This window comes from Heliangelus exortis, chromosome 14 (genome assembly GCF_036169615.1).
Source record: "Heliangelus exortis chromosome 14, bHelExo1.hap1, whole genome shotgun sequence".
NCBI classification, from domain to species: Eukaryota; Metazoa; Chordata; class Aves; order Apodiformes; family Trochilidae; genus Heliangelus; species Heliangelus exortis.
In genome coordinates this window covers 6,214,095-6,226,735 of record NC_092435.1, presented here as the reverse complement: position 1 = coordinate 6,226,735, position 12,641 = coordinate 6,214,095, and the positions used below count along the sequence as shown (strand labels likewise).

The following is a 12,641-nucleotide window of genomic DNA, read 5'->3' as shown; positions in this document are numbered from 1 at the left end:
AGTAATTTGCACAGGTGTCATAAAACCCAACTTCTAGGTTGCTCATGTTTTAGGGAGAAGTGGCACGCTTTTTTCCCCTTACAGTGAAAGTGCTGTTGTTGGTTGTCATTTGATCATCTTGTTAAATATGCTGTAAGCTAAAGAAGCAAAGTCTACAGTTCAGAATTGCAACTATCTCTGGAAAATATGGCTGAGTTTCTTCTCTAAAATAACATGCTATTCTGGAATACCCAGTAAAGAGCCTGCCTGAATAAACACCGTCTTCGCTCCTTCAGAGTCTTTAAATCCACTCACTGCCTGATATGCAACCCCCACTTTTAAATACCATTAACGTGGCAGATTGTTAAGAACATCTCCATACGTACGAAAGAGTAGCCATAAAAACATTTAATTACAGCCATTCTGTAAATTCAGATTGAAATTGTTCTATATAACTTATGGTGTTGCCATATTACCTGACCATTGACCCTGCAGGTAACTCACGTAGTGCTCCACCTGCACGAGGGCCCCCGCCATCTTATGGTGGAAGCAGTCGGTATGATGATTACGGCAGCACGCGAGATGGATATGGAAGCCGAGAAAGTTACTCAAGCAGCAGGAGTGATGTCTACTCAAGTGGCCGTGATCGTGTTGGAAGACAAGACAGGGGTCTTCCCCCATCCATGGAAAGGGGTTATCCACCTCCTCGTGATTCTTACAGTAGTTCAAGCCGCGGAGCACCCAGAGGTGGTGGCCGTGGTGGAAGCAGATCTGATAGAGGTGGAGGCAGAAGCAGATACTAAAAACACTCTTAAACTTTTGGACCAAGACAGATTACTTCTCAAAAAACAAACAAAAAAAAACAAAAAAACAAACAAAAGTGGAAGTTGTTCTATCTTTACTACCAGAGGACTACTAAAAGGAAAAGTTGTTTTTACCTTTTTTTATTGTTGCCTGTTAAGTTTTTCCCCTCCATGACTTTTATGCTTTTGTGAGGAAAAGTTAAACCAATGTTTAATTTCATTTCAAAATTGTTAACATTTCTTTCAAAAAGCAGATGTTAAATGTATAAAAACTTGAGCTGTGTACTAGTGTTGTAATTTTTAAAGTAAAGTTACCCTGAAATGCCACACTACCCATCTGATTTTCCTCATGACTGGAACAAGCAGTTCTTAAGATCTTCCACACAACATCCAGCCATCTGACATGGAGATGGATTGTTCTACAGGTTCAGCATCTCACTCTTAAAAAATATTGCTTGTGATTCGGAGGGTGGTGGGGATGTTCCACATAAAGTTCAGTTTTGTCTAGCATTCCAAGTCAGTCACAGTGTTGCCAGTACAAAATGCCTTCAGATCCTTGTGTAAAGCAAAATGGAGGATATCATTCACTTAATCTGAAAAAGCAAGTGGATAATACTATTTTCTGCCTTCCTACTGTTTCATGGGGAGTTTGAAAAGATCTCCCTTCCAAGTAAAACATGTACATGTAAGTCAGCTACAGACTACTGTAAAAATAAAAGAAAAATTGGCCAATTCCATCAAAGAAGCTGCAAAACGATGCTTTACTCATACTGTTTCAAATTTTTGCAACTCTGTAGTGTTTCACTTTTAAAGGAACACCTTGATTCCAAAGGAGAAAATAAGATAAGCAAAGAAGTCTTTCTCTCCAACTTCTCAAAGGCTTATGGCTTCATAAAAACAAGTGAATCTTTCAGCATTCCACAGCTGATATAAAGCATCAAATGCCTGTGAAACACCAAAGATGGTAAGCAAAGCAAACTAGTTTTTCAGTCTAAGTCAAAATTGAACCAAGTTACCTACCTCTAGTACAGTAAGAGAAGCTGCACATTATGGCAATGGAAATGCTGTATAGATTAAAAAAAGAAAAAACTTCTAATACGTTGAACTTCTCCAAATTCAAGATTTCTTCTTGGATAAAAGCATTTATGACACCAATTTTGAAACAAAAGCTGTAATGCAGCTCACTGTAGACAAAATATTGCTACATAAGTTTGGGAGGGGGTATTTTGTGCCCAGTATCTTTCAGTGAAGATGTAAAAAGGCTGCATATATTATAATAAAATTAAGGCCTGAAATCAGGAATTGGTTTAGATTAACAAATATCAGCTCAAATATTGGGAATTTAAAGCAAGCCATTGCAAGCTTGATGTTTAGTCGGATTCCTGACTAGTTTGACACTGCATCACAGGGTTATCCAGTACATGTGGCAGAACCTGTGGCAAGTTGCTGACTCAGGTCAAGCCATGAAGTTCAAAAGATGCTATTGAATACAGTAGACATGAAGACCTCCAACTAAAAAAACCAAAAACATCCCCCCAAATACCCAAAAGCTCTGTACTAATGTGTAGTCCTCAGTAAATTTTGCTGCTCAACTTATGAATTTAACATGGCAGTGCATCATTGAAAAAGAATGAGAATCCATAAGCCATGCAACCTGTCACTGAGCCATTCCAGTCCATTCCAAGGCAGTGAATCCTTCACCACTTAAAAGAGAAGTAGTAAAACTTGGAAAGAATAATCTGCAAACCCAAACTTGTGACTTTTTTTGAAATGGGGGGAAGCTATAGGTTGACGTGTGCCATAAAATGTACCATTCTCAATTTGTTGTATCTTCTCTTGGTTGCAGGGTGATAACTGCTAGAAAATACCACTGAAGTAACACTGGTTCATCTGTGCTGATGGTGGAGATGGCTGATGCCTGCACAAATAAAAAAGGTACATATCCTAGTGTAGCTAGGGTAAAATAAAAAAAAATATTAAATATAAAAAAAAATTAAAAGTACACCTGTTCTAGGAATATTTGTAAATCCAGGCCATAAAAATCTGTGTTACAATAATACATATCTGTACAGACTTTTAATCAGTCTTGTTAAACGTGTGTAATGTGTAATTGAATGATCATGCTGAGTATAATCTTCAATTAAGAAATAATGTCTGCAAAGTTCCTTGGATTTAATTGCAAACTTCCAGGTATCTCTAGAATGGTTTATAGGTCAGCCATGTTTCATAACTTTAAAGCCTGCCCTTGACAAAACAGTTTTCAAGTAGATGCAACTGTTTTCAGGCCATATGACAAGAGTCATTTGTTTCTCCAATAACTGACCAGGAAACAAAAATAGTAGTGGCTCTCATGCTAAGACAGGTTCTCAGAAAACATTATTAGTCAAAAAAAAAAAAACAACCCCAAAAAACTTTTGCAAAATAATGTGTGCAAAATCAGCTAAAATCTAATACACAGTGAAGGATAAGGATAAGTCCCTTTTCCAAGGGAAGTATTTTTGTAATAAGTAAATGTAGATTTTAACTTGTTTTATTTTTCTGTCACTAGAGAAAACTTCAACCAACAAAAAGTCCTATTTTACATATCTTCACATTGCTCTCCAAGCATGACTTGAAATATTTAAATCACAAATACTACTGAAACTTCTGTTTGGATTGTAGATGTTCTTTTAAAGATTTAAAAAAACCCTAACCTTTTTTTTATTCAGATACCACTTTTCATTCAAAAATCACTGATATCAGTAGTATGGCACCAGAGTGGCTTAGGGAAATATGTCTAAAACTATTTCTCCCTTGCTCCACCACCAACCTGAAAAAAAATTAGGAGTCAGTTTCTAAAGTTACAGTTTGAGGCTGATCCAGATACTGAATCCTCTAGTAAGGAGATGGAATATATTGTCTTTAACATGCAGCACCCTAGGTGACTTCAGAAAATTTTGCCAAATGATCATATATGTTGTGTCAGGGTGTTTTCAACTTCTTAATGCTATATTATCTCTAATTCTTTCTATTTGCTGTACACCAGAGGGTTAATTACTGTTGACAAGTGGAAAAGATCCTTTTGGAAAGCAGTGGGTTTTTTCTCAATTCACTAGATGTGTTTTGTCACTTACTAGTGGTAGTGGGCCATGTTGTAATCAAAATATTAAAGACAAAAGCACAGTTTATCAGCATATTCTGCAGCTTATAAACATTCCTAAATTCTTAGCAGGCATGGTGACTGTTGCTTTAGGGAGTAGGAAATAGAATTCAACTGGTTACATGTCAGGAAGGGTAATACTAACTGTAAAAAATAAGGATCTGGTTGTACTAATTCAACAAACTGTTCACCTTTTCTTGAACACAAGTTTTATTTAATTAATAGCACATTATCACTTACAGGTTAATACCTGTGTTTACCAGTTTATCACAGAACTCCTGAGGATCATGCTGAGATGGTCAAAAGGTAGAGGGATTTTGCAGAATTTTGTGTTAGGCAAGAGTTTGGAGTGGGATATGCACAGGAATTAGAGCCTTTACTCCAGTACTTACTGTGGATTCAGTGTTGTATGAGAGGTGTGCAATAAAACACATCCTCATATATCATCTTGGTAGTTGTAGTGAGCTACTGATGTATTTTCATGCTGTTGTGACCAATTGAGTACAATCCAAGTGTGTGCACATGTATATAAAACCAATCAGCTCGAGGATGTTTTGGTTTTTTGGTCTGTCTCTGATTTCTGAGAGTGTACTGACTTGCATTTCCTTTTTCCAGTGACAGTGAGTAGAAGAAGTCAGCAAGCAGAGCAGTGGAAATGCATTGGAAAATGGAAGATAACAATGTGCAACTGATAAAGCTTGGTGTTGGGGTGTGGTGTTACCCAGTCTTTGTATTCAAGGGTTCTGCTATCAATCAGGAATTGCCTTTGCATTCCTCCTAGTCTCTTGGATATAAAAAACTTTCTCAGGTGGAAGTTGGTTGCTGTCTGCCATAGCTAATATTTTCCAAGAGACAAGAGGGAACCTTTTTTTTCTTCAGAATACATAAACCAGTAGATTTGCAGCAGAAAAATACTCTGGGGTTGTCCTTTACATAGAGTGCTTTCTGTTTGTGCTCAAGAGGACAGTTTATATACAAGTGCATTCTGATCCTCTAAAATAGAGGACAAAATTGTCAGACATTCTTCTTCACCAAGAAACCATGAAAAGTTTTACTGTATTCTTGCATTAACAGTTTTATAATTGTCCAGGCCTTCTGGATGAGAGAATGTGTTGATGTAACAAAATGGTGAATAGTGGCAAATCCCCAGAATAACTGGTGTTCTGGTATGTGCTGTCTTGAAAAACTCAAGACAGCACTGTGTTTCTTTCAACAAGATTTCACTTTGCCTTGGTTTTGGCACATTTTGAGCATATGTTGATCTGCCAATGTATGGGAGGTGAATCCTCAGGCACCAGTAATGCATGTAGAAAACTGCCTTCAGATTGACTGAAATACATAAGCAGTCATTGACAGTGAAGTTTATATTGGCTTCTATTACAGACATGAAATTATCTCATTTAAACAACTAATGCTCAGCTTCTTATGAGTAGCTGAAGAAGAAAAAGCATGCACACCCTGATTAGGGGTTTGAAACTACCTTTGGGTTTTGGGGTACTTTTGGACATCAGTTGTGGACTGAACATTCTAGGAGTAAGTCAGCCTGTGTCTAGCAGATGGGTAGAATTGCAGTATTTCCCAGGGCTAATAAATTTGCTGTTAAACAAAAGCATTTTGGATTTTGTTGTTTTTTGTTTGGTTTTTAGTTAAAATAACTATTACTCAGCAACAGTTGCATGGTAGGAAAGATTACTAATGTTGCATATTAATGATGTATTATTATAAAGTGGCCTCTCGCAGTGTATCTTTTCAGTGAAGAATAATATGCTGTAATGCTCAGAGACTCCTTTTTCAGCAGTAGTTTATAGTCTGGGTACTGCTGTTCATCCTAAACCAGATGATCCAAACTACAGTTTAATGCAAACATATGAGCTGTCATAAAAAAAAAAAGAGTTGATACCTGCCTAATATCTAAATAATGAGAATGTACCACCACTGAATTAGCTCATGTGCTGACTCAGATTTTGTCATGGAAAATCACTAGTTCAAATGTAAGACATCAGTAAATACTGCAGCAGAAGAACACTCCAACATTTTTCTTTGGATTGGGTGTTTTCCCTCAATGTTCCCTCAACAAGCAAGTTACATAAAAGTGAGTGACTTGGAGGAGAATCACTCCAGAATGTTTTCTGAACATCTGAATGCTATTCTTAACTTGCTGCTGTTACCATGGAATTACTGATGGATATGTCAGAGTCCTTTGAAAATTGATACAGACCACCCTGCTTTTCATTTTTTAAATAATACTGTGCTATGTAGTCATCACTGGTGTAAGTCTGTCTGCAAATAAAAGTGTGTTGGTAACTTGGTGGAAATTGACTCTGCAAGAGATGATTGACAACTCGTTTGATTTTTCCCTGCCAACAGATTACTGAAGTCAGTGTCTTCAACCAGACCAGAAAAATTCTTCCTTGGTATCTTTACCTGGCCATGGGTTTACCACAGAATTTTTAGTGTAGGAGTGGGTGAACAAGCTGGAACATTCTTAGATGGGTGCTTTCTGAAAGATGTGAGGTTAACCTTGAGGTGGCCAGTCAGAAATTAAATATTTGGGCTTTTTGTGTATGCACATCTCCTGGTCAGTCTTAGAAGCTGTTGCCAAGTGGTCAAGATGAGGGAAGTGTTGTCATTTAATTGTAGTTTCTGCCATTAACTGGTTGAGTGCAAACCTCTGTGTGCAATAGTCATGAAACAAACTGCCCAGTACAGGAGAGGAAATTGGCTTTAGAGGAGGGAGTGGGTGAAGTGCTCGTTTATTCATGTTTGTAACATCAGGCTCAGTGGAGCAGGTGTGAAATGTGCCCTGTGTTGAAATCCTTGTCTTGCTGTTATGTTCTGATGAGATGACTGAAGAGGATGTTTTCCTGAGCCAAATGATTGTCCCCAGCAGATAATGAGTTGTCTTGCCTACCATGGATTTGGGAAAAGAAAAAGCAAGCTACAGAAACGGAGACCTCAAGTACTCCTCCAAAACAGTAGTGCTCATAAAAACTGCAGAGAGAAAAACCCCACGCTAAAGTTCTTGTAATTAGTCATAAATCTGAAATGTTTTGCACACATTGATAATTGCAGATGTACTTCACCAGATGGCAGTGAGTTTGGTGATTTAGCTTCAGCCAGCTGTATCTGTCTCACTGCCTGCAGCCACGTATTACTGCACACAGCAGGGAACTGGCACTCATCCCCACGTCCTCATAAATGTCACAAGTCTGTCAAACCCTCAGAGGGCAATTCTCATTTCTTACTGGTGCCTATTAAAAATCATCCTTATGTAGGTCTCGGTCATAAGACCTGGAAAGTGGAGTCATAAACCCATGTGTACTGTACATAATTTATCCTTTTGCTGTTCTGTTGCTCTCTACCCTTTAAATTACCAGCCTAAGCAGTTTGGGAGTGCTGATAACTTGCAAACAGTTGATTCCAGTACCAGGGTAAGAATTGGCTCAGAATATTGTTCCTGAGAAATTCTGGTTTCTAGGGTAATTCGTTCCTATTCCTCTAGTTAAACTTCCTTAGCATCATGAACTGATAAAATGGCTTTGTTTTCCATCTGTTCTGGTGAAAGGACAATTAGATAAGAAAATGGCAAGATTACTGGACTTCTCTAAATGTTAATGACTAATAGGGATGGTTAATACTGTCCCAGAGCAGGATGAAAAACTCATCGTGCTTCCTGCAGTGTGCAATATCCTGAAGAGCTGGTGGAAAGGGATGTTTTAATAGAAGTAAAGTAGTTGAGAGGTTTCATTCTCACCTTTGTATGGCAAAATTGGGAACTTCTCAGTCAGCCAGGATGTTTTATTTTCAGACATTATTTTACAAGAATCCATTTTGGATTATATGTGCCCTTTTATAAAATAGTTGAAAGTTAATTTTTCCATTAAGTGCACAATCCATTTATTTTTGAAACATCTCAAAAGGAGAAAATGATTAAAAAAGGCAATTTTGATAACAGTTGCCACATTAAATTGAAAAACCTGTAAAGTTAGTGTGATGGTAATTCCAATCATCTGTAGTGTGAAGTTCTCTTCTGATAATGTAAATACCTCATTATTTGCAGTATTAAAGACAAATTTACATTTACTTCTTTGGGCAATAGCCACAAGATCATGTTTGCCAGGTCATAGGGTGCCAGGTGCCACAGGGTGGAAGTGTCTGGGTAAGAACTATTTGGTGGAATAAACATCCACATAAAATACCATTTGCAATAATGTTGAAAATGTGTAGCTAAAGTTTTGCTTGCGCTGTCTCTCTCTCAAGTACCAGTGCTAGAAACCTTGATTTAAAAAAGCAGCTTCTTACCTTAGAAAAACAATACTCTGGTTCTTCAGATTTGGTGAGGTTTTGTGCTGAGCAAATAAAAATAGTTTCACATTTGAGCTCTGCAAGCAGCAGCAGAAGCAGGAAGATGTAATCACGGATGTGGGTTCCAGCAAGCTGCTGCACAGGACAACAGTGCTGGCAGCACAGCTCCGTGATGAATCCAGAAGAACAAATTGTAACCTGGCTGATTTCATCAGGAGTCTTAAATTCCCCTAAGAAAATAATAGACGATCCAGAGGAGTTCCTGAAAACTTCTCTGAAAGATGGAACCGTGCTTTGTAAACTCATTAATCGACTGCTTCCGGGATCTGCAGAAAAGGTAACTCTTTAAAATGTGTTTTGCAAGCCTGAAACCCAGCACTGCTCAGTAAAAGGGTCATGGTCATGTCAAGGTATGGTTTTCTTTGGTAACATGAGCAAGGAGCATCAGAGAGATGAATGTTTTACATCTGGGTTACCAGTTGTACCTAACTGAGGGCTAAGAATGACTGTAGCTTTAGCAGATTTTGTCTTTTTATCCAGAAAAAACCTGAAAGATTGCAGTTGGGTACGATAGTGTGTTCACTGGGTCAGGAAATACTGGGCCTACAAGAGATAAAATGTATTGGGTTTGAATAGAAGGATGTGCTGTTAATCTCCATTTACATAAATATCATTAATTACAACTCTAGATGGATTCACTCTTTTGGAACTTTTACTGTAGTCAGAAAATGCACTAGAGAAACAGATTAGGAATAAATAATGAACCTTGCCTCTGTGCCATTTTGAAAAGTCACAAGGGCAGCAAATGCAATTTCAGCCATGTATCTCACAGTTTTATGAGGCACATATTCAGACAGTACAAAAAGTGTTAGAAGTAACTGCAGCAGGAAAAAAGGGGAAGGAGAGCAGTGAGAGGTTGAAAATGCAAGATAGGGATGTTTAATTTAAAAAAAACAACAAAAAAACTAAAAAAAAAACCAAAAACAACCCACCACACAAACCAGCTTCTGTATCCTGTAAAACAGGAGATGTAATTTATTACACAAAAAATCAGTTTTGCTGGCTCCTTATCTTTTGCTTATATGTAAATGGTTTGGGGCAGAGGGTTCCTAAAGGTCACCCTTTCCCCACTGTCACTCAGGGCACTGCCATATGTTGCCATGCAAAACAAGGCACCAACCATCTCCATTTATGCATCACTTCCTCCAGTGGCTCTTTCTTCCTGCTTCAACAGCTTGGCTGCCACCCCCACCCGCCCCCTTAAGAAGCTTCCCTAATTCAGTATAAAATGCACATGTCAATATTCATGCAGGCCTTCTGAATAGAGGCTATGCAGAAGGTAATGCAATTATCTCAGTGGATTTTCTTTCTTTAGTACTGCTTGGAACCTAAAAATGAAGCTGATTGCATAAGTAATATTCAAGAGTTCTTGAAAGGCTGTGCAGTCCTTAAAGTGGAGGTAAGTCAGCTTGGATCTTTTTTTTTTTTTTTTTTTTAATTGTCATAACATGCTTGTTTAATCAGCATTCTGAAAGGAAGACAGATACCAGAGTGACAAAATCAGTAGTCATTCCTCATGTTTTCCATTAATAACATAAATTAGAGGACGGGTAATTTAATATTCTGTCTGGAGAAATGCATGCAGCAGTAACAGGAGGGCTCTCTAAACAGACCTAAGCAGTGTAAGCCTGTTTGTTTGGGGCTTTTTCATTCTAAGAAGGTTTTAGCCGTGCTTTGATTATGAAGGTGAAGTATTCTTAATACTGCAGTATTTTTTGTCCCCTCACAACTGTTGCATGAAACTCTGCCAAACACATAATACTAAATTGATCCTTATGCATAGATACAATGCTAATGAAGACAAAATAAACCTTTTCAATGTCTATTCCTGATCCTGTGTCTATATACTGATTCCTACTCTTAAGCATAGCTCTTATTTGCAATATTGGAATCTAATAACTTACAAGTTCAGCTAATTTTTGACATCAGTTTTTTCACTAAGTATATGTGAATTTACAATGTAAAGGCTTTTGTACCACACTTCAATTCCAACAGTAAAAAAGGAAATTCTAAGAGCCACAGTTGTCTTGGTTGAAATATGATCAACATTGTGAAAAAAAAAAATTTCTGAAGAAACAATCTGGCAGAAGCATGGACAGCATCCTCAGGCATTACACAGACTATTTGTGCACCACAGTGAAAAAGTCCAACTCATGGTAGTTCTGTTCCTGGGCTTTTCCTTTGAAGGTCTATACACCCAAAGAGCCTTTCTAACCAGCTTGAAAATTTGCTCATTCCACAGGTGTTTCACTCTCCTGTTGTTCTGTAACGCAGTTCTCAGAGCCTGCTGCATCAGCCCAGATTTAAGAGCAGACACATGTAGAATCTCTGAAAGCCAATCACATCAGAAATCAGTTGTCTTCTGGTATTTGTGATTTTTCCATTTTTCAGAGAGTTTGCTTTTCTATTAAAAAGTAGCCATAATGGTTGTGGTAGGAAATATTAATAACCAGGACTCTTAAACAGCTAAAGATAGGACAAGGGAACAATCTTGCACTGCTGTGCTTTAACATCTCATAGTTTTGAAAGCCAGTGCACCATTTCCAGACACTAGGAACTAGCAATGTTGTGTGTCCAGCTTTGGGTATTGCTCTGATCCTCCTTGTGCTTTTTCTTCCTTGGTTTTAATTTAAGAAAAGGCTTCTAACTTACTCTTATGATACATAACCTCCTTAATCTTCAAAATACTCTAACCCTTCAGTAACTTCCCTGATGCTCGTGATTGCCTCTGTCTTGGTTGCTGTGAAAGGAGACCTCAAAAGCTGACCCAACCAGGCTTGAGTTTTAAGTTTTGCAGCAAAATGAAAATCAGTAATTTTTTTTTTTTCTAAAATATAAAGTCATATTAGAATGCCAAGGGAAATAAGAATTTTGCTTCTTTCCTGGATTCTCTCTTTAGCCTCGGGCAGAGGAACACTCAGGGTAGGACAGCTGAGATGGTGGACAAAACATGACACAAGTTAGAGGGTGCTTTTGCTTTCCTCATGCATTGCCAGCTTTTCTGAGTGAGGCAAAGCCAGAGGAGACATGAAAAGCCTCTGCCATCTGTTCTCTGCTGTTCTGTTTGGACCCTCTTAGCAAAGAGACTGGAAGAAACAGACCTCTAGGTCTCTCTAGGACCACCCTCTAGGTGGTCTTCTCTCATGTCTGATGTTTAGTTTGCCTTGGGAGAGGGGGGTTTCTTTTGAGGGTTCAGAGAGATTTTCTCTGCAGCATGTTTACTTGGAAAGCATGTTTGGAGCATCAGAACAGGCAGGGAACCTTCTGGTTCCAACATCTCTTGGCAAGGGAGTTGCAGTGATCTGGTGTTAAGTCTAAAGAAGATGGGCAGAGGATAGAAAAAGCAACCTTGCTTGAGAAAGGAGTATGTGGAAACACTTTGTTTAATAGGTTTGAATTCCCTGACTATTTCCATCTTGCTTTTTAGCCAGACTTTAGATATAACAAAAAAACTTTCGGGATTCTGTCAAATTCTGCCCTTCTCCAGATGCCACAGAGAACTCTTGTTCCTTAGATAGGAAGAAGTAGCCTGGGACTGGATCCATGCCACTTGTTTTGAGACTGACAAGTGCATGCTAAGGTCAGAGATTCTGTTCCTGTTGTAGCTGTGAGTGAAAGAGGATGTTCTGAGGAAACCCAGAGCTCACAACTTCTATGCTGAACGCTGACTTGAACAAAAGGGCTTCATCCTGGGGAATCAGCCATGGAAAATTTCTTTGTACTTTGTCAAGGCAGCAGATACCTTCATACTTAGCCTTAAATTTGCTGTTGTTACAGCTGTGCAGCTGCCACTTGGAGCTGAATTCATCCCTTCACCAAGCATTGCTAGCATGCACAGAAGGTGATCAGAGTGGAAGTTAGGGTTTTCCAACAGCATTTGATTGAAACCAAACTCCCACCTTCCACAAAATGGGTTCTGCTTGCCAATCCAGGGGAAGGGGCTGCAGAGGCTGCTCCTGCAGAGCTACAGATATGCACTTCCCTCCTACCCCTCTTTATTGTCCTGCTAACTCAGTCTAAGGAAGTGGAAGGAGGACACAGCAAGGCAAACAGCACCTTCTGCCATGTTACAGGAACAGGGGAAGGTTTGGATGTACTGGAAGGGAGAGAGAAGGACACTCTGTGACCTTCCTGCTTTGAGGTGGCTCTGTTAAATTGCAGCAGCTTTACAAGCTGCTGGTGTGAGCTGGAAGAGTCTGTCTCATTGCAGGCTATAAATACCCAAACTTTTCCCTTGCTCTAGCCCAGGACTCAAGCCTGCAAAGATTGGCTGCTTCAAAGGTGTTAGTCCTAAAAAAGAAGGCAAGCAGGGGAATCAACACCCTCTTCTAACTAGATAAGTGCTGTAATTAGGT

At 38.8% G+C, this 12,641-nt stretch overlaps 2 protein-coding genes across 7 annotated transcripts in view; both read left to right on the top strand.

The window, feature by feature from the left end:
* Positions 1 to 1,109, top strand: part of RBMX (RNA binding motif protein X-linked) — a 336,703-nt gene extending 335,594 nt beyond the window's left edge. For all 5 annotated transcript variants that reach the window (XM_071757986.1, XM_071757987.1, XM_071757983.1 and 2 more), the window contains exon 9: positions 475 to 1,109. In XM_071757986.1, coding sequence (XP_071614087.1) covers positions 475 to 782 — 308 coding nt within the window. In that variant the 3' untranslated portion in view covers positions 783 to 1,109. The remainder of the gene's footprint in view (positions 1 to 474) is intronic.
* Positions 1,110 to 8,360: 7,251 nt separating this feature from the next.
* Positions 8,361 to 12,641, top strand: part of ARHGEF6 (Rac/Cdc42 guanine nucleotide exchange factor 6) — a 38,563-nt gene continuing 34,282 nt past the window's right edge. For both annotated transcript variants that reach the window (XM_071757388.1, XM_071757387.1), the window contains exons 1-2: positions 8,361 to 8,563; positions 9,602 to 9,685. In XM_071757388.1, coding sequence (XP_071613489.1) covers positions 8,399 to 8,563; positions 9,602 to 9,685 — 249 coding nt within the window. In that variant the 5' untranslated portion in view covers positions 8,361 to 8,398. The remainder of the gene's footprint in view (positions 8,564 to 9,601; positions 9,686 to 12,641) is intronic.